Source organism: Lissotriton helveticus, chromosome 8 (assembly GCF_964261635.1).
Source record: "Lissotriton helveticus chromosome 8, aLisHel1.1, whole genome shotgun sequence".
Lineage (NCBI taxonomy): Eukaryota > Metazoa > Chordata > Amphibia > Caudata > Salamandridae > Lissotriton > Lissotriton helveticus.
In genome coordinates, this window is record NC_136069.1 from 1,041,650,028 (window position 1) to 1,041,672,926 (window position 22,899).

General features: G+C 42.7%; 1 protein-coding gene across 6 annotated transcripts in view; it reads right to left on the bottom strand.

The window, feature by feature from the left end:
• Positions 1 to 22,899, bottom strand: part of BCLAF3 (BCLAF1 and THRAP3 family member 3) — a 525,957-nt gene that overhangs the window by 453,521 nt on the left and 49,537 nt on the right. For all 6 annotated transcript variants that reach the window (XM_078657893.1, XM_078657894.1, XM_078657895.1 and 3 more), the window contains exons 3-5: positions 21,031 to 21,633; positions 19,981 to 20,706; positions 17,351 to 17,529 (exon numbers count right to left, since the gene is read on the bottom strand). In XM_078657893.1, the coding sequence (XP_078514019.1) occupies positions 17,351 to 17,529; positions 19,981 to 20,706; positions 21,031 to 21,633 (1,508 nt within the window). The remainder of the gene's footprint in view (positions 1 to 17,350; positions 17,530 to 19,980; positions 20,707 to 21,030; positions 21,634 to 22,899) is intronic.

Here is a 22,899-nt window from a genome sequence, read left to right on the forward strand (position 1 = left end):
CATCGTGGTCTACTAGGAGATTCAGAAATTGGGACCATGAGCTCTGTTTTTTATTACGTCACCAAGGTGAACAAAGGAGACCACTACAGCGTTGGCAATGTCGTCTTAATGAGGCAGGCTTGTGCTAAGGGGAGATTCTCTGTAATTATCTTCTGAACTAGGCACTCAGGTGCTACAGAACTTAAATTCAACCTTCAACCATCTGTGGAGGGTTCAAGATGTCATGCCCCAATCTCCTTATTGTACTTTGACCTATTGGCCAGCATGAAGTGTTCTTCAATAGGATTATGATCGCTATAACTAGAGGGGGTCACATTGCCATGTGATAGAAAGTCTAAGAAAGGAGGATATAAATATATAATTGATAGTGGGGCTGTGACCTCGTCCTTTGAAAGTGGGTAGAATATGAGCCCCGATGCACGTGACATCCATTACATTAATTAAATCATGTGCGGTCAGCAAAGAGGTCACCTCACATCCCCTACCATCAAGTTTTTTGTAAGTAGCAATATCATTTGTAAAGTGGAATGCGTGTTCCTTATATGCGAGTCAAGTGGGGGTGCCAGAGTCTTACATTAAAATCGCCTCCTATACATGTACCCGCTGGTTGCACACTATCTATAATAATGTTTTGAAGAGAACAAACGCGATAAGATAATGAAATCAGGTTAGTATTCAGCACATTAGTGAAATCATTATTAAAGGAAGAGAATAAAAGCATGGTGACTGGAAAAGGTTTCATGGTGACATGTCAACTGAGTCAAAATGGCCAGGAGACATGAAAATGAGACCGTCCAACGTTAGCACAACATACATTTTAAAGCGCTGCTCCATTGTGGTCATAAACCTACACTTCCTATGATTTCTGTTGGATCCAGAGATAGCAGGTCTCCACAACAAAAACCTGGTTTTGGATCTTGCGTGATCAGCTAAAGAAGGTTGCCATGATAATTAAACAATTGGAATAATCGGTCTAGCTGATAAGGTTTGTTGTTGTTGTTTTTAGAGTTTTATATAGCTCAAACTAGAACCGAGAGATAGGGTATCAGAACGCTTTACATAGCACGAGTTTTGGTACAGAAGGACAAAAGGTTCCACATATATAGCTAGCAGAAGCCCTAACACATGGGAGTCTCCCTACACCACCAGAAATATTGACTGTAACGAGTTTGGACGACAGACCAGTGTAAATTGACTCGTTCTCTCATTACGGACTGTATAGGCCTTGCAAACTAGGTAAAAATTCCATGGTTACATACGTGAGCAACTTCCTAAAGGATTTAAATCTTGCTTCCTATTTTTTCCAACCTTCATCTATAGTACGCATTACGAGGAAAAATTTGAAAATCCTATGCTTATCTCATTTAAGGGAGTTGCGTTTAACTCAGGAAATTAATAAAGTCTCGAACTGCCAGATCCTAACTATCCAGACTGCACCATGTATTCAACCTTATTTACTGTATCATTTGAATACCTATGAAAAATACCTTTTGACCCGGTTTCGTTTTAATACTTTTTTTCGTATTATAACTTTTCCGAAGAAACAAGATTGGTCAAAATCGCATATTAAGTGTCCATGTGATGAAATTTCGGTACATTCCACAATTCATGTAATGCTGTTTTGTAGATTTTACGAGTCACCACGTAAGCGATGGATCATTCCACTATTGCTAACTATGAGCTTGAGAAGCGGTTGCCCCGCTTTTCTCGCTCTACAACATCTAGACTCTGAATTTTATGCTATATGTATTTCCTGTTTTCTTAAGGCGTGTATAAAATATCGCTGTAATTATGACTTAACTTCTGATGCACCAGCACTTTACTAAATTATGACCAGTTTCACCCTTTTTGAATATCTTACCTCCGCTCTCCTTTTAAACTTGTATCCTTTTTTAAATGTTGAAATGTTTTTATGTACTTTTATTGTTCCGACAAAATTATGGCAACCGAATAAAAGATATATCACTGACTGACTGTAACCAGCAGTTTATAAGATACAGGCCCTTACTCCTGAATCAAACAACCAAGAGATACCAACTAGGTCCAGGCCCACTAGACAGCCACAGTGCGCAACAGAGTAGAGTAGGCCAACAAGATTAAAGTGTACGGCACACCACGTCAATGCTATACATGATCATTAACCCGTTTCCAGCGCTTATGACATAAATAGGCATAGGGATACATAGAAATCCTGGCATTTGCGAGAGTTTAAGCTATTGGCATTGTAACTGACAATGGCTTTTATCTGTTTTGATAATTAACACATAAATAAAAGGCATAGTCATTTACAATGCCAATAGCTTGAATTTTTGTAAATGCGAGACTTATTGCATCTCAAAGAAGCGGCCACCATTGTCCCGGGCTACTTGGAAAGTGAAAGCGCTCATGGCGCGCTGAATGTTGCAGGAAAGCAATTCGTGCCTGCAGTAGGAGAAACTCATTGAAGAAAATAGTGCTTTCAGACTAAATAAGACGTACAGTGTAACAACAGAAGTAAAAGGGCCAGTCCTCATGGGAGGTTACAAATAAAGACAAGGCGAGACTAACAAACCTATTAACGAATCAGAAACCAGCATTTACGAAGGGCAATGACACAAGCCAATGACAAAAATAGGCGGAGAGTGGGCGGGGCTTCAAATCCATACTCTAATACAGCATGCCTCGCAGAGCAGCGCATGCACTGCCCAGGCTCAACCTAAAAACCATAGCAATCCAGTGAAAAAAAACAAAGGTTACAGGGACTCACCCATACATTCATTGGGACACCTAATCACTCACTTATACAGTCAGGCACACACCAGCTGAATAATCCATAGAGGCACTCTTACACCCACTGATTCACCAATACACCGTGGTATATAAATTCAACACATTGACTTTTTAACACTGGATGTCGTCATCAGTGATGTCACGGACCATGTCATGAGAGATTTATTATGTGAGGTCCTAAGCAGTGCATTACAGGGGGATGAGTTATAGTTAGCTCTGCTAATCAGAACGTCTGAATCTTACAGGTTTTGTACGAGTGAAATATGAGCCTAACTATAAAGTCCCTGTAATAGCTAGATAGATCTATATTTATTACCCAGTTACCACAGTTAGAATCATGTTTCCATAGAAAACACAATTTTTGTATTGCTAATAACTTTAGGCCCGTTTGACAAATCTCCAAGAAACTTCCCAAAAAAATACTACTTTCACAGTAGTTTGTGCATTGAAATTTTTGGGGTGATCATTCATGCGGAGCCAAGGAAAAGCGGGGGGGGGGGTGGGGGCAAAACATGTTTTCCCTGTTCATTATTCCATAGGAAATGTAGACATCATTACAGCCCAAACCGCTGAACGAATGTACACCAAATTTGACAGAAAGCTAGGTCACGCATCTCCACATGGAACAAAATGCCACACTACTGTTCGCTAGGGAGCATTGAAAGATGAAAAGGACGTAACATGGCATAAAAATTTGAGAAATTGGAAGTGGTGCTTGCCAGGCGCAGGGTAGCGATACCATGGACAAGGCAGTAAGCCCCATAGACAAAACTGTTACATAAGGACGTTGCGGAATGGACGCTGGCAGAGGAGATTCATATAAAGCTGTGCAGACTTGATGAAAAGGTAGAGTAAGAACATCAACTATGTTTAATAGATTGGTAGACCACAAGAACACCACAGACTCTGAAGAGGGTAGAGATGATTCGGATGACACAGACATAACCCCATTGAGAGATACAGTCCTCCGTACAAATCAACATGCGGGGTGTGTGTGAGGGGCTTGAAATGTCGAAGGGCATTGTGTGGGGGGGGGGTTTACTTACTTGTATGTCTAACGATTGTGTACTTCAATGCTTACTTCATGGACAGTGCTGTTTACCGTACCTATATATTACCTGCTGAGTGAGTTTATTAAAATTGGAAAATAAAGTTAAAAAAAAAAAAAAAGATAAATAAGGCCCTAAGAGATGGGGTCCCCCCAGGGTCTAATGAGGCTCAGAAAGGGGTGCCGGCACGTGGTCCCAATCCCCTCTAAGATATATTTGGCTCTCGGGGATGAGGTGCCTGTGGCCAAGCCCCCACACAGCCGAATGCTGCATGCAGCGTAAGGGGTTGGCTGCCTTTGGGAGGTTAGTTTAGCTAGAACGAACAAGTTACTTACCTTCGGTAACGCTTTTTCTGGTAGATACTATATCTGCCTGTGGATTCCTCACCTTGTGAATATCCCCCTTGCATCAGCAACATTCGGAAATTCTTTTGTAGCTTCGCGCCGACGTGGATCCGGACGTCACAGAGGCACGGCATCGCACGCGACTCCGCTGACGTCACCGACGCCTACCATAGGCCCACGCCGGCGTGATGACATCAGTTCCGCCCTTTTTTCCGTGCCCTCGAGGCACACGGACGGACCGATGACAGTAGACATATACACAGTATACGCAGTATAGAAATCAAGGTAACACACACAGTGTGAAGCAAATGCAATAAAACATTTGAAATAGACAAATACTTGACAATAAAATAATACATCATATAAACAACTGGCATAGAAGAGTGGACAACGGGGAGGCGGGTGGGTCAGTGAGGAATCCACAGGCAGATATAGTATCTACCAGAAAAAGCGTTACCGAAGGTAAGTAACTTGTTCTTCTGATAGATACATCTGCCGTGTGGATTCCTCACCTTGTGAATAGAGTCCCACAGCAGTCCCCACTCCCGGAGGAGGGTGTCCACTCTTCTAAACCAGGAAATCCTGAAGGACAGAGCGCGCAAAGTGACCCTCCCTCCTCACTTCGGAATCCAAGCAGTAATGCTTCGCGAAAGTGTGGAGGGAAGACCAAGTTGCCGCTCTACAAATATCCTCAACAGGCACACCTCTAGCCAATGCGGAGGTCGAAGACTTAGCTCTAGTTGAATGAGCCCTTATACCCTCTGGTGGGTCCTTACCGGCCAGAGAGTAGCAGATCTTAATGCAGAGGACGATCCATCTCGACAAAGTCCTCTTATGGACCGCTCTTCCTTTCTTGCAGCCAGCAAAGCCAATGAAAAGCTGGTCATCCACTCGACAGTCTTTAGTCCTGTCCAAGTAAAAAGACACCGCCCTCTTGGGGTCAAGACGGTGTAATCTCTCCTCCTCCTTGGAAGGGTGAGGGGGAGGATAAAAAGTAGGAAGGGTAATGGATTGACCAAGGTGGAAAGGAGTCACCACCTTTGGCAGAAAAGCAGCCCTGGTCCTAAGAACCATTCGTTCAGCATGAATGGTCAGGAATGGGGGCTTGGAACTAAGAGCTTGAAGCTCACTTACCCTCCTTGCCGAGGTGACTGCAACGAGAAAAACCGTTTTGAAAGTCAGAAGCCTCATGTGACATTTGTGAAGAGGCTCAAAAGGAGCACCCATTAAAAATGTCAAAACTAGATTCAAATCCCACTGAGGCACAATAAAAGGTGTAGGAGGGAACCTATTAGTGAGGCCCTTCAAAAACCTTAAAACAATGGGAGACTTAAAAAGAGAAGGCTGGTCAGGCAAACAGATAAAAGCAGACAGCGCAGAAAGATAACCCTTCACTGTGGCAACAGCAAGCCCCTGCTGAGCCAGAGAAAGGGCAAACTGGAGCACATCAGATAAATGAGACCTCAAAGGGTCTATAGATTTCTCCCTGCACCAAGCAACAAATTTAGACCACCTATAAGAATAGATGGACTTAGTGGAGTCACGCCTGGCTGACAAAATGACATCGACCACATCGTGAGGGAGAGAAAAAGAAATCAGGTTGCCCCGCTCAATCTCCAGGCATGAAGGTGTAAGGTCTGGAGGTGGGGGTGTAGAACCTGCCCCTCCATCTGAGAGAGGAGATCTGCCCTGCTAGGGAGATGGAGCGGTGGGTGAGAGGAGAGGTGGAGAAGGTCCGAGTACCAGACCCTTCTTGGCCAGTCCGGGGCGATCAATATGACTTGGGCCCGGTCTTGGCGAATCTTCCTCAGAACCCGAGGAATCAAGGGTATGGGAGGAAACGCGTAAAGGAGTTGATTTCCCCAACTCAACTGAAACGCGTCCCCCAAGGCTCCTTGCAACGGATACTGGAGACTGCAGAATGACAGGCAGTGAGCATTCTCGCGAGTGGCGAACAGGTCCACCCGAGGAGTCCCCCACATCCGAAAGATGTCGTGAACTACCTCTGGGTGAAGCCTCCACTCGTGATCGGCAGAGAACTGCCGACTGAGACTGTCTGCACGAACGTTCAGAACTCCAGCCAGATGATTTGCCATCAGACAAATCCAATGGTCCTGAACCCAGGACCAGAGGCGCAGAGCCTCCCTGCAGAGACACTGCGACCCTACTCCTCCCTGCTTGTTGACGTACCACATCACGGTCGTGTTGTCCGTCAGGACTTGAACTGACTGACCGCGAAGGGAAGGGAGGAAGGCCTTGAGTGCCAAACGTATCGCCCGCAATTCTAGAAGGTTGATGTGAAGCAACCTTTCCTCTGGAGACCAAAGACCTTTGACCTCCAGATCCCCCAGATGAGCACCCCACCCTAGGGTGGATGCATCCGATATCACCGTGGCCACCGATGGAGGCAGTTGGAAAGGCTTCCCTTGAGACAGATTGCCTTCCACGCTCCACCAAGATAGATCCGCCGCAGTTTCTCTGGAGATCTTCACGGACTCCCTGAGATCTCCGTTGTGTTGATACCACTGCCTGCGGAGGCACCACTGGATTGCCCTCATGTGCCAGCGTGCATGGTTGACCAACAGAATGCATGAAGCCATCAGACCGAGCAGGCGAAGAACCTTCAGGACTGGAACGACAGCTCCATTGAAAAATAAAGGAATCATCTCCTGTATGTCGCGAATCCTTTGAGGAGGTGGGAATGCGCGACACACAGTAGTGTCCAGTACCGCACCTATGAACAGGTTGCGCTGGGAGGGCACCAGGTGAGATTTGGGTACATTTATCGAAAAACCCAACCTGTGTAACAACTGAGTTGCCCCTTGCAGATGATGGAGCACCTTCTCCGGCGACTCCGCTTTGATCAGCCAGTCGTCTAGATACGGAAACACATGAATCCCCGATCTCCTGAGATGAGCTGCCACCACTGCCATCACCTTGGTGAAGACTCGAGGTGCAGCAGTAAGACCAAACAGAAGGACCAATAACTGGTAGTGCTGTGACCCAACCGTGAAACGGAGATACTTTCTGTGCGACTTCAAGATGGGAATATGAAAATACGCATCCTGCAAGTCGATCGACACCATCCAGTCTTCTTCCAGCAGCGCTTGAAGAACCTGTGCAAGAGTGAGCATTTTGAACTTTTCCTGCCTCAGGTAAAGGTTCAAAATCCTGAGGTCCAGGATTGGCCGAAGCCTGCCATCTTTCTTGGGAATCAGGAAATACCGGGAGTAGCACCCCTGACCCCTTTCCTGCTCTGGAACCACCTCTATCGCACCCTTTCGGAACAGTGCCAGGACTTCTTCCTGCAGGAGAAGCAGGTGGTCTTCCGTACAATAACCCTGGCAAGGAGGGTAATTGGGAGGGAATTCCTGGAAAGGAAGTGCATACCCATTCTCCACAAGATTGAGAACCCAAAGATCCGATGTTATTAATTCCCAATCTTGTAGAAAATGTGTAAGCCGACCCCCCACTGGGCCCACATGATCCGGAATGGCGGATCTAGGGCTGCTTTGCTGCGTTGGTCGGGGGTTGGGAAGGAGAGGAGGAGGAGGAGGAGGAAGCTTGACGACCTGTAGGGCGGGATCTTTGTCTGCCCCTGTACGACTTGTACAGTGTATTCTGCTGCTGTTGAGGCTGCTGCTGGGATGATCTGTAAGATCGAAAGGAAGATCTGCCAAACCCTCTGAAACGTCTTCCGGTAGTACCCCTGGACTGAAGACCCAAAGATTTTGCAGTGGCCCTACTGTCCTTAAAACGCTCCAAGGCAGTATCAGCCTTCTTGCCAAATAAACCTGACCCATCGAAAGGCAAGTCCATCAAGACAGACTGGACGTCTGCAGAGAACTCTGATGACTTGAGCCAGGCAGCCCTCCTGGTGGCCACGGAGGAGCCCATGATCCTTGCCACCGAGTCTGCGGTGTCCAGACCACTCTGGATGACCTGCCTCGCAGCTGCTTGAGTGTCTGAAACTACTTCTTGAAAATCCTTCCTGTCATTCTCAGGAACCTTCGGAATCAACTGCTTGACAGAGTCCATCAAAGCATGGATATACCTCCCCATCAGACACGTAGCATTGGTTGATTTTAATGCCATACTGGCTGATGAGAAAATCTTTTTGGCACTTTGGTCTTGTTTCCTGGATTCCTTATCTCCAGGAACCTGTGGAAACGCACCAGCAGATTTCTTTGAGCAGGCAGCCTGCACCACTAAACTCTCAGGCAGAGGATGCGTTGTTAAAAATGCAGGGTCCTCCGGTGCAGCTCTATATCTCCTTGCCACTGTTCTAGAAACTGCAGGAGCAGATAAGGGTTTTTTCCAGACCTCATAGATAGGCTCAGACAAGGCCTCGTTGAAGGGCAACATAGGTTCAATCACAGATGAAGGTGAATGAAGCACCTCAGTCAAAATATTAGGTTTATAATCAGCAGTGGGTAGAGTGATGTTCAGTAAACTCGCTGCTTTTTTAATAACAGTGTGGTAAGGTATCACATCCTTTGATGGAACATTTGATACAGAAGCCAATTCCCATTCAGGCGATAGTTCAAGCCCACTGGCCTCACACAAATCTTCAAAGGGATCCTCAGAATCCTGTAACTCCCCTTCTTCAGTACCTGAATACCCATATTTCTCCTCTTCCAGAAGTCTCTGGGCCTTTCTCCGAGATCTTTCCTTCACAATCGAAGCCAAAGGATTCGGAATAGACTCCGACGGGGTCTGTGCTGGCGTCGAACCCGACGTCGGACGAGGTCTTTCAACACGAGGTCGGACAGAATCCTGCCTCGGAGTCGTAGGTAACGGCGTCGATGGGATCAGCGTCGATGGCACCGGCGTCGTGCGCTTCGGCGTCGACGACACCGGTGGTGTCGGAAAATGCCAATGCGGTGGTAGAGCAGGCATAAAAGGCATGAAGGGTGCAAGGGCATAAGCCTGTGGAACCCCTAAGTTAAAGGCCATAGGACCCGTGGGACCAACAGGTGCACCAGACGGGAACATTGCCCTGGAATAGACACCAAACATGGCGTTCAGGAACTGAGAAGGATCCTGACCTGGAGTCGGAAACTCAGGATATGGACCTCTGGGATGTTCCTGAGGAGGTGGAGTCGACACGACGTCGACCTCTTCTTCGGGAGCAGGAACCGGAGTCGACAAACCATCAGGTGCCGGAACCTCGGCTCCACCAGCCCCCTGCTCCTCACCTTCATCCTCCTGACCAGAAGGATTGGATAGAATCGGAGAATGGACCTGTTCTTGAGGTTCGGGTGAACCCGGATGCGAAGCCTCCTCATGTTCCGACTCCGAAACCTCCACTTCTTTATTCATAAGCTTGACCTGGGACTTCGGTCTTGAGCCAGAGTCCTTCCCAGAGTGATGACGTGACTCATGGCTCCTCTTCCTGTGTTTCTTCTTCGAAGACTTCGAAGCGTGAGCCGAAGACGACTCCGAGTGTGACCTCGAACGAGACCTCGACCTCGACTTCGACCGACGAGATCGAGACTTCGAAGATTTTTTAGCCTTCTTGCTCTTGAGTTTTGCCACAAGGAGTTTCGTCTCTCTCTCTCTCAAGGCTTTCGGAGTCATCTTCCTGCAGCAAGAACAGTCCTCGACATCATGGTCGGAGCTTAAACACCAGACACAACATTCGTGAGGATCGGTGATAGACATAGTCTTGCCACATTCACCGCAGGCCTTAAACCCAGTCTTCTTCGACGACATCCCGAAGAGAATGAAGATAGACACAATAATACGTAAATAGTAACAAAGTTACTGTAAGCTACTACACGATCCCTGAAAACCGTTAGCGTCGACGACGCGGAAAAAAGGGAACTGATGTCATCACGCCGGCGTGGGCCTATTGTAGGCGTCGGTGACGTCAGCGGAGTCGGGTGCGATGCCGTGCCTCTGTGACGTCCGGATCCACGTCGGCGCGAAGCTACAAAAGAATTTCCGAATGTTGCTGACGCAAGGGGGATATTCACAAGGTGAGGAATCCACACGGCAGATGTATCTATCAGAATCATCCTTTCAACATGGACTAGCTATACCTTTGCATTATACGCAAGTTGTATCATGTGAATCATTTCAATAATAACACTTTCAACAACTCAAATCATGATTTGCAATAACATTGCCATGTTACATTGGCGAGTTATAGTTTCATGTAGTGTGGCGAGTGAGATGACAAGACTATGTAGCAGGTGCGCAAGTTATAATAATTTAAAGATGGTGCGTAACTATATATGTGAGTTATAACTATCACAGTAATTTGTGTTGAATTATGCAATAAAATACATAACAAGTATCAAAGTCAAACTAGCAGAGCAATAACAATAGAGGCAAGAATAGACCTTATTAACAGAATATTAAATGGAGAGAAAATTAAAAAATTATGAAATTTACTTCCAGTAAGAAAGATAAAGGAAGAATTAACAGTATATGTTCTATTACCTATTATGAAATAACAATATAAAAGGTATGGACATATCTTATATTGTAGTACCAGAATAATTAAAGAAATATAAGCAAAAGCAAAAGGAAAAGAGAACTAAGAAGAATAAAAGGAAAGAGAAAGAAAGTACCAGAGTAACGGGAGGGGGGGAGAGGAGTGAGAAAAAGAGTAGAGGGAAAGAATAGCTAGAATAAAATAGCAGAGGAGAAACATATGGGATGATAAAATTAAGTAGTTAAAGCGTGTACAGTAGAAGAGGGAGTGGAGGTAGAGTCGCCAGCTAATGTAGTTTCCAAAAAGGGGGACCAAATTTGAAGAAAGATGTCAGCTTGATCCTGAAGGTTGTAAATTGTGCGTTCGTGTAAGGCCGTCTGCATCATTGCCACCAACCATTCTTCCTGAGAAGGAGCAGAGGAAGACTTCCAATGACGTAAAATGCAGTTCTTGGCTGTAGCCAAAGCAGTATGGAGAAGGCGAATCGGTGGCTTAGAAAGTTTTGGAAAACCATGGAAATCATGTAGACTAATGGTGGCAGGTGTTAGAGGTAAGTTTAATGCCATTGTGGAGTTCAAAGTCTTCCCAACAAAGAGCCAGAAGGGTCTGGTGCGTGAACATTCGCAAATGATATGTGTTATGTCACAACCAGGAGTAGAGCATCTCTAGCAAGAAGTATGCAATAATAACTTAGCTTGATGTAACTTAACTAGAGACCTGTGCCATTCATGAAGGATTTCAAAGATACAGAATTTAAGACGTACTTCTCGTACGCCTTTAAGGAGCCCCTCTAAAAGTTGATCCCATTGAGTATTGGAGTACATAATAAATAGATAAATGAGATTGCCATTTAGTTCGAAGAGTATGTGAAAGAGGCTGTGAAAAGAGAGGGTGCAAGAACGTTTTATAGAGACTGGAAGTCACTCCTTTGAATTTCCCCCATAATTGTAGATAAGATAAAATAGGAGAAACCTGAAGCAACCAGGGTGGAGAACCTAAATGTTTTTTAATACATTGTTGAAGTTGGATGTATTTAGAGGAGTGTAGAAGTGGAAGATTGAATTCCTCACATAGTTGGGGGAAAGTTTTGAAATCACCATCATGTAGGAGTAATCACATAGTAATTTGAAAGTGTGCATAAATCCTAACTGCCAAATTTTTTATGTTTGTGTAGTTTAAGTTGGGTTTGCATACAAAAAAGAATTAGAGCTTTCCCAACTATAACCTATCTTTAACCTTTGCTAATTCGGATATATTCTGAAATACTTTCAGTTCATTTAAATGTTGCGCGCTAGAAACCCCCAGTATCCAGCAAGATTGTCATATAAATCCACCCACTTTGTAGTCCGAGAAAGAAGAGTAAACACCAAGCTCTCACAGAAGACAGTCGGACATTTGACCTTGGTCTTTGATTGCACAGCAAACGTGACAAAAACACGATTTACTGGTCTGTTTACAGAAAGGAGCACTAGTGGAAGAATACAAGGAGGGGAAATGTGAAAAGCCTTAGATCCTTCGGAAGGACAACCTAAAACAAATAAAGCCAGCAGACAAGACAGGCAGAAAATGTGAGTTACAAACCACAGTCAATAGTAAGAACGGGCGGAATGCGTTCCCAGGAAAGGTTTCTTAAGGTCTCCAAAATCTCTTTAGCAAACCAGACAGCTGCACTGCCTGGTAGGCTTCGACCTAAAAAGGACAGTTCCCTAAAATGACAATGATAATTTAGCACTGCAAAAAAGATAGGTTTCTTGTATATCTGCAGTTCAGTTCTACTGAACACATTCAGTTGTTCTGTAATGCTAACAGGATTAGAGCTAGAGTTACCACTAAACATCTGCAAGGGAGCGATAATATTAGATAAGAGCAGTAAGATCTGTGAAGGAGTGAATCCTTCCCTTTTACAAGGGCCTAGTGAAAGTAATATTGCGCCCCTCTCTGCAGAGGGTGGTAACAGCCCTCACGGCTCCTAAAAGGATGAGCTTTTCATCTGCAGAAACTGGTGGGATACCGATTGTGGGGAGAGGTGGCCTGGATAGGGTCAGGTGTGAAAGGTTCATAATTTAACTAATTTCTGTTATAGAGAGGACCAAGTGATACTGTGTGGGAGGGTAGTTGGGGGAGGGGATTGGGAGTATTTTCCATCCACTAAAGTTGGGGAGGGGCTTCTTAAATCTAGTGAGTAGGTTAGTGGAACCTTCTTTAGAGAAAAATGGGGGGGGCTTGGTCTTTCTACTAAAGATCCTCATCTTCGACCGTTAAGCTCAGACTGAGGAAGAAAGGTAGCTGCCAGGTGCCTAGATCAAAGGGAGGTTAAAACACGTAAAGACTACACAACTTTACCATTTTATATGTTAAGTAGCATTTGGATAGCACTCTGATCTGACCATGAGTGTTCCAGTCTTGTACTGCTGGAGGACACAGCCTGTGGAAGGACTAAACCCATTGTAACCTGTTCTGAAAGAAAAATAAATGAGCATGGGGCTGGAGGCGCCGGATGTCTCAAGCATCAGCAGGTTTTTTTACAGCTTCTTAGCCGAGGTTAATCACAACTGTATACTCCACTTCACCTGGGTCTGGAAGCAAGATGCACTTCTGAACTTCTAGCCATTGGATGCATCTTTATCTGAACATAATAGCATTGGCATGAACTTAAAACAGACGAAAGGTGATGGGGGAGAATTCTTGCAATTAGTCAAAACTGTCAACAGCTCGGGGAAGCATTGCAACCCATCACTTTTTTGCCAACCATTTCATATCCGATTAGACCTACCATATGCAAATCAGCACTGGTCCTGCTCCAACCAGGACAGTGCAGCACAAACTGGAAAGCCAGGTCTTCTCTGACCCTCTGTGGTTAGACTACTTACAAGCATTCCACCCATCACCTTTTGTGCGTTCAAAAGGACAGTCATACATGTGATGTGATATGCTCACTGTGCAACTGGAACAAAGATGTACTCAACCGAAGAGGCCCAAAAAAACGGCCTAAGGATGCTCTGGTCCAGAGAAGGTCTAGCCTGGGATTTTGGGCTGGACTGCTCCTACTGGAGCAGCTCCTTTATATAGTACATTATTGTTGTACTGTGTGTGTATTTAAAAATTGTTCTGCAATAAATGCAAAATGCCTTTAGTGCAAGCGCACTGCTCTAACCTCTAGGAAATTTCTGCGTATTGACCTTTCCAAACTGCTTCAGGGTTCACTCATGCTGATTTCCATTCTGTTATGGAAGCCTCCGTAAGTAATTGAATTTGATGCTCTGGTGGCATCAACAGCAAGACTGGGAAGTGTTTATCTCATCCGCCATGTGAGGCTATGCCTGATGATTTGAGCTATACAGATCTTGTACTTCGTCCTGTATCAATTGCAGGTTCACCTCTTCATGCATTGACCCCAGACAGCATTGTGGAAGCATCTAGACAGAACTAACAGAACTTTTTAGAATTTCTCAGTTACCACATAAGAGGATTAAGAATCAAATGTAAGTAATAATTCTCGCTCTCAAGAAAAGGTTTTCATTAGCAGGCTCTATCTTGGATTTTTTGATGTTCATGGCTAGGCCTAGCCTAGCGAAGGTGGACACTGAACTGAATTGCTCTCTGTGACCGAATTTGTGATGATACTCTTACCGGACAGTTTTCTAGATATAGGTAGTCTCTGCAATTGTTCAGACAAGGGCAGGCTGTAACTGGCAGCATACATTTCATGAACACTTGTGAGAGGGAATGGAAGGGCTCTGAATGGATAATGCTGTCTACTTCCTATCATAGAAACTGGCGATGTGCGTATGAGCACAATGTACGGGTATAGGAAAGAGACCATTTTTAACACTGCCACCGCCATTTGTTGCCTGGTATTTGATGTAACTTTGACTGAAGTGCAATGGGTTTCTGCTAACCAGGTTGCCAGTGCTCTTGCCATACAAATAAGGTAACTGTGCAACTGTTCCCCAATAGGCAAGACCTTTAGCACCCCTGTAAGTCCCCACGTAAAAGTTGTTAGTCTGCAGTTAAAAAAATGATTGCCTTTCTGATAAAGACCCTCCCAGTAAAGTGCAGTAATCTTGCCCTTTACTGAGATCCTAACCAGAATGCTTTTTATCCGAACCGTTTTTTTTTTGCTTGCTCACCTTCCTTTAATAGGGCTAGGGCAGCACTGTGTCATCCTTTGGCAATTTCTGAAGAAATTAGGAGGGGTCATTACAAAGTTGCCTACTGTGCCTGGCAACTATGGCAGAGGCAGTTGAAATTTTCTAGACATGCAGCTCAGGATGCATTTACTCTCTTTCTCTATAGCATCCCATATTTGTTTCTGGAAGTGCAGTACATGGCGCTTAAAGGTTTCTTTGCAGCTATTGAAATTACTGACTGCCTTCCTTTGGTTTAGTAGATATAACGAAATGGTTACTTTACCGGTAGAAGTATTTTTGCAACTTGAAGAACTTTCTGGATTAACAAACTGTGCATTTTCCGCCATCTAGTGGTTAAGTCTGGAAAAGTCTCTCTAAAGTCTCAGCAGTGATGATTCTGCACTTTATTTTCCGATCTTGACATTTTCACTGCAGGAGACATAGGACTCTTCTTATGCTAAAGTCCTTCTTTTCAAAGAGGCTCGATAACTGGGATTGCTTCACTTGTTTTTCACGAATTTTCCTTAAAGCCAAAAACGGCATGCTTTTGCCATAGGTGCAGAGGGTAGACTAAACGTATTAAATAATTCTTACACCAAAGCATGATATTGGCCTAGATCGCCACTTGGGGAATCTTTTGGTGCAGTTTAAAGATTTGCATCATTGGCGAACCGAAATCCGCCAAATCCATCAAGTGATAAGTGACCAGTAGTCTAGAGATACACCGCCTACGGCCAGCTTAACAATGCAAGTTTAGCTGATCTTTATCATTCTGAGAACCATCAAATGAGGCAAAAGTGCCATCATTGGCATCCTCTGTAAAGGATCTGGTTGACAGTCTAGGTATTGCCTTGCTTGTGGAGCTGTTGTAGTTAGTGCAAAGATAGCCCTGGCTTTGGTTAGTGCAGGTAAATCATCAACTTCTTTTGTAACACTTGTTGACGGTTGCAGCTTTGGTGTATTTGGGATTTGCAGAGGATAGAGCGACATAAAAGACTGTAAATATCTGTTGCAAGAAAAAAGCAAATCTACTGAATTTGAATCATATGAGCACATGGAAGATGTCTAGCATGCATTACTAACTCAGAGCTGGTGGTTGCTGGAGATTTTAAAAAACAGCTTTGGTGCTCGATATTCAATTAGAGTGGGCTTGCTGATTTTTGTCTCATTGATTCTCGGATGAAACTAACACTTTAATCAGTTGTGAATATTTCTCCTGACGGTTTTGAATGACGATTTCCATTTGTTAACAACATTGAATCTGTACTTTGCAGCCTATTCGATGAAACCCTCGATTGTTGTGTCAGTCGTTATTTCCTTGGCATAGTCTTTAACCCTTCTAGGACTTGCTTATTCGTCAACACTTGGACATCATTGAAGATTTACCCAGCAGATTAATTTCATATCTTTTATCTCGTTGTGGAGTCTGATGAAATTTCATTTTCCTGTCTTGAAAGTTTTTTTGCTGTTGCTGCTTCTTTACCTGAAGGAAATATTTCTACCTCAGCTTTGTTCGAATTTACAGTATCTACAGTATCCAGCTGACAAAGAAACTCAAGTCTTTGGGCTGTGCTCAGTGAATTGATCCTTACTTTTATTCTCCAAGTCAACTTTTGACTCAAGAAGATGGCCTTCAACCTTCTTTTCTTGACAGCAACAGGAGTTGCTGGTGGAGACATCTCCATCCAACAAATAGAGGACCAACCCCATTCCCGTCACAATCCCTTAAATCTTTTAAAATCATGACAAATCACATTTTTTGGATCGTGGGCAAAACAAAGGCACGTTTTACAAACCTGTGCTCGTCATTCACATAAACAAGTCTTCTGCAACACACAGCACTTTTTTAAAAAAAAAAGTGATTGCTTTTTCTTTGTCTCCTCTACACCATTACGATGCAGAAAGGCAATAAAATAGAAAAGCTAAATAACAGTGCTAAAAATATGTCACTTCCAAAGTGAAATTGAAGCTTTTTGCTCTAAAAAAGACAATGTAGAGCTGCCCTCAAGTGTTCCTCTCACAAAGTAACAGTGGAAAAAATCTGTCAGCTAGAGGGTCAAGGAAGGGGGTCTCGGTCTCTCCACCTCACGGTCTAAATCTTGGGTCACATAATGAGGATGATGGGATACAGGTGCTCATCTGCTATTAGCAAATACATCACAATGACAAATATCAATCTTGTGTACCAAGGGGGTCCCATCTCGACTAGAATGAGAAAGGAAGAGAGCCACCATTCCCCTGAAATATTGTGATTTAGAAAAAATACTTTTTCAAATAAGTATCCTCATTGGATTTGCACATTTATATTGACCAGCCATTTAGGAATGCTTGTCTGTCATCTACAATAACAATTCCAGATACTCTTCAACTTGAAGCAACACAGGCTGTCGCTATGATAACCAGGTTAGGTCATCGTTGTTTTTATTGCTAACATTATACAATAAAAAACAATGAGGACCATGTATTTTTATCTAGTACATTTTAAAGCTAATCATGTCCCACAAATTCAGAAAGAAAATATTCTTACAATGTGGCTTAAAGTCTCCCACTAAACATTTCACATATTTAACCACAACAGACCACATATACATTCATCTAAAACAAAAAGACGCTCACCTTTCACATGATGAGTAATTGTGATGACATCCTGGATAAATTTGCTTTTTGGCGAGTTCTCTCCGCTATGACTTGCAGAGTCAATGTGTTCAAACACTGGATGAAAACTTTCCTCTTTCTTGCTGGCAGCAACCAAATCTTGGGACACCTGTCGCTCTTTTGTGCTGCCAGAACTAAGCCTGAAATAGTGCACACAATGAAAGTTCTAACAACACTGAGCCCCAACATTCAATAAAAACAAAAGAATAAAAGTGTAAATACAATCCCGGGGAAAATCACTCCTATTTGCATTTTAACTGTCTTTTGGCATTTAAGAACCACGTTATATACACACCAATGAAGTAATAGTTCAAGAGTAAAGTCTTGGAAAATATAGCCATAATATCTAAAATGACTTACCTTGGGAAAGGATTCTTGAACCCCTATGTCAAAGCATCATTAGAGGTAGTTCCTTGTTCACTTCATGATGAAATATTATGGTCAGACATTATTATTCACCCAATCATCGGATACTAGTTTTTAACTTTTTTTGTCACTTCTATGAAACATTCAGATGTGTGTTTCATATGCTTTCAGGCTCAAAAGGATTTAAAAAATACGTCAGAACAGGATTGTCAACTACGGAGGTGTACGTTAGAGTGGAAAACTTCGTGAGGCTAGGAAAAAACTTCATGCAACTTTCTTCTGGCTTGGAAAACGGTGTTTCAGGAAATGCTGTTATCACAGGTTATCAACTACCAACGAACTTTATCTTGGAAATGTTGATGCCAAAATGTTCAATGCTGTAATATTTCTAAAAAGTGCAAGTATCCATCATCAAAGCTGAAGTTAGATGCCTGGTTTCATTGTCAAGCCTCTGTTTTTTCCATCACTGCAGAATCCAAGGTGTGTTCTGTAGCGCATATAATCTTGACAAAACTTGCATAATCCTGTCGCTCTTAAACATTTTATCCGAATAGGCTGAAATAGATTACATCAGCAATTTAGCTGTGAAATCCATATTTTCCAAAAAAAACCAGACCTTATATGTTCAATCTCCTGATTTCTAAGTTTTAAGCATCAATGCTATTGCTCCAACACTTTCAAATGATTTTGGTTCTCCGCCATCTGTTCCCCACTCTCAGCTCACGTGGCCTTCTCTGGCATTTTCTGCAGACAGGAATCCATCACATTTGAAACAAACATTTAATCCGTTTGACAGATGTTCTGGGTATTCTTTGAAGATCGTGTTTATACAAAATACTTCTCAAACATTTCTCTTGAATTTTGTTTTATTGCTGCAGTTTAAATTGTCCTGCGTTTTTGTCCTTTAATTGCCATGTCACAAATGGAAATCAACTGGGCCCTGGTTTTTCACAATAAAATTCAAATGGTGAATCAAATATTTCCAGACAGGATGGGATACTGCCCAATACCAGCAATCTTCATTCAGGTAAGACTTCTAGTTGTGCACTAGATCTTTTTGCTCTGCGTCATTGTTTTGCATAATCAGTTCAAAAAAAGGCAACAATGCGCTTTATGGTTGTTCAAGGACGGAGAAAAAATGGAAAACATCGGCAAACATCATTTCGTTCCGTAGCCGTGCACATGAGAAAAACAAATTCTTTCTTTGAACTCTATCATACAAACTTTCTCAAAACCCGGTTTAATAACACATACATATGCAGTATTGCTTCATTTTCAGGATTCCAGTTGTCGTTATTAAAATATTGGTTGAGACATGAAGAATAATACTTTAACCATCCAAATTACTTTGGTGTGATATAGAAATATTTCTAATTAGGTCTTCAAACAAGATGAACCACAAGGCTTTTAAAAAGTTCAATGCACTCTCCAGCGATTCCTCTTAAAATAGTAATGCCCACTGATTGCATATGGTGCTCAATAAAAATTTCAAATGCAGAGCCAAAGCTCTGGAAGGCCTCTTGAAAATCATAAATCAGAAGAATGTTGCCACATTTAACGTGTTATCTTGTTTCAAATTAGACAGTAAAGCAAGGCCAGTGAAGACTTCTGGATGAAGAAAGAATTATGATCAAAGGACAAAAACCAAAATTAATCTCCAGATAAACATCTCCAGTATCCAACGATCCTTGTATTAATTATTAATTGACTTATTGGATGGATGATTTTTATTTTTAGTAAGGCCGCAGCAGCATGCTGATTGCATGTTTATTGTAAATAAGGGCACCTTGAGATCTGCAATATTACTATCCATGTGGTTTTATTCCATGGTTTATATTGCAATTATTAACTTCAGAATCATCTAATGTGTTTGGATTACGGGGATCCAACATTCCATCTTCATTTCTTGTTGATCTGTTTTTTAAAGAATTTCCAAGATTTTATTTTTGGTAGCAGTAAATAAGCTTTTTTTAGTAGATTAATGACAACAATGCTAATAAAGAGCACGTGGTCAAGTCTGTATTTGAGAGCTGGAAAAACCAGTCAACTTATTACTGTAATCATCCCATGTGTTACTTCAAGAAAGGAAGAATTCTCTTATCTTCACAAATGCTAACCCAAGAAAGAAGCATGAATTTTAAAAAAAATGTTTGTTAAACACAGCCTCACAGTGCAAAGGGGGTAAAAAATGGGAAGAGGGTAAGGGGAAGATAAAAACAAAATACCTGAACTTCTCCATTTTCTTCATATCCACTTTAACTGTAATCAACTTCGTTCTTGGACTTCCATTTGCAGACGTTTTTAATTCCGAAAGGGTTTGACTTTTCTCTTGCATGCTAGTGGTAGAGTCCGGATCATTTTCAGTGTCCATCTCCTTTTTTACCCTTTCCTTTAATTTGCCCTTCGCAGACTTCACATCAGCATCCTCTTTTTTAACTCTCTCTTTTGGTTTGCTCAATGCAGGGCGTACATCACCGTCATCTTTCTTAACCCTTTCCTTTGACTTGATAGATACAGGCCTTTCCTCTTTTGGATATTTCTTTAAGTCTGCTTTATTTGATGCTTCTTCAGTTGGCTTTATTTTTTTATCTCGATTAACCTCAATATCTTTATCATGTGAAGAATTTCTAGGTACACTACCCTTTTGGTCTTCCCACCTTGCACTCTTTGCACCTTGGCCATGAAAGGTTTGCTTACCCTCTTGATATCTTTGAGGCTTGGGACCGAAATTTAATGGTACCTTCGATACCGTTGAATGTCCTGCATTCTCGCTCTCCACAGATGGACGAGCTCTGGGACTGAAGCGTTCTGGTCCCCTTCTGGTAAACGGTGGAGAACGATCTGGTGTCCACCTGGGATGTCTTTCCGGGTCACGGTCTCCGTGCCTCTCCATTCCTCTTCCTCGTTTAGGTATGGGCCCATACTCTTTGAACTCGTGATCTTCAGGAAACCTGTGTTGATATAAAGCAGTTTACACTTGCACTAGAGAGAAGAATAAGAGAATTTATATATGTAAACCATTGCTCAGAACAAGTTGAAATGAATACAGACAAACTAACCAATAAAACCTCAAAAAGTTTGCTTATAGATTTATATAGCGCAACTTAACGCCTGTGAGGGTATCCAAGCGCATGTCAAATGTAAAGTAAAGTGTCATTAAACAAGATAAAGGTTTAGCCATTGACTATTATTAACTGTGCCACATCAAAATAAAAGCAGTCTATATTAAGAGACAGACTTTTCAGCAAACAAGGCGAAATGCTGTATTGCAATACCTTTTATGGAATGAGTTCCTAGGTCCAAATCCTTCAGGACTTCTTCGTTGAAATTGTGAAAAATCATCTGCTGGCATCCTCTGATGCCTAAAGTTGTCATTTTCATTCCATCTACCACCACGTTGATGTGAACCTGAAAATGTTCCACGAAAAGGTCTCCCACCGCGTTCACCTCGAAACGGTCGCATCTTATGGTCCATAAATCGACCTTGTGGTCTCTGTTCGCGAAAATCCCATTCATTGTCTTTGTATGGCGCTTGTTCTGGATATCTGGGAGGAGCAGGTGGGTGAGGTGGAAAGGGGTATCTTCTATTACCTAGTCCTCTTGGAGGTGAAAAGTTTCTATGAGGTTTATATCTATTCACGTTGTCAAAAGAAGGTGATCGTCTGAAGTTAGGGGAAGCTGATCGGCGTTCATAAGGTCTATGAGGCATATTGTTATGCGGTGGAAATCTTCCATCATTTTGATTGTTTTTCCAGTCATCTCGATAGTTCATAGGTCTTCTTGGGCCTCTTCTAAATCCTCTAAACTCACCTCTGTGGTTGTCATGAAACGGTCTCTGTCTAAAGCGATCTGGACTCCTGTAAGCTGGTGATGACGACCTATAAAACATAACCACAGAAGAGAGGTTATTACTATTAATGTGGGCCCATACTCTTTGAACAGTCCATATTGGCACATGACTTCCTAGAGGCATATGGCTCTCAAGGTTGTGAGGTTGAGCAGTACAAGCTTACTCCAGAGGTTGAAGAGGTATACCAACTCAGAAACGATAGATCAAATAACTTTAAATATCCAGTCAATCTTTTACATTATAAAAAGAAATTGATTTATTAACACAAATCGTTCGTTTAAAATATGAGAAGCAAAGTAACCCGGTGATCGCTGCACATGGGAATCAACAAAGCCATTGAAAAAAGCTAGACAAATTTGGTGGAATAAACATTAATTGTGGAGACCCTGGGGAATCCAGAGGGGGGTCGTCTTCGAGAAAGGATTTCTAACATTTTGGTGAAACGTTACAATAACTTGCTGATGGAGTATGCAAACACAGTTACGAGAACTTTAGCCAGCATATAGAAAAGGGACTAGTCTGGTAGGACTTCAGGCTTGTAGACAAGCAGGCAAGGGGGGTCATTAAATGCAGCTATTTATTTTTCTGTGCCAGCATCTTTATTGATATGTATGAATGCACTGAGCAAGCACAATGGGCATCTTGACAATCGGTATTGTATAATAAATATGCGTAGACTATTGGCTTAGAGTAAATTGTCAAGCCTGAAAAGAGACAATATGGGACTTAAAGGAGATGTGCTAGAATAATAACTACTGCTAACACTAGTCAAGCAGAGCATGTCAGGCAGCGGTAGTACTGGAGTGGCATTTTATTGGGATTGCCATGATCTTTTACTTAAACTACTAACTTTTAAGTGTTGTAACCCTAAGCTTCGAAAATAAATAAGCATCATGTTTCGCAAAGCAGAAAATTAAATGTGCTCATTTAGATCACTTTCAATACTGAAAAAGAACAGGAAAATGGAGTCATAATAATTTTTAAAAGATTAACCCTGTGGTTCCCACTCTGGTGCAACCAAGATCAGTCCACTATTGTGCTGTGTATGGGCACCGCAGGCCATTAGACTGTTACATCAGATTTCACTTTTAACTAGAGATGCAAAAAGGAAGCTGCTATATTTTTTCTCATTGGAGAAAGTGTTTTTGACTTCCCTTAGTAGCTAGTGGCTAACCCAAGGTCACTAAGGTATAGGTATAGTATCTGGCTGATCTCTGGATCAAGATTTGCTTCAAGCAGAGCTGCCCCCTCTCACTTGCACATGCTGATGGCCATGAATCTCTTTCCACATGCA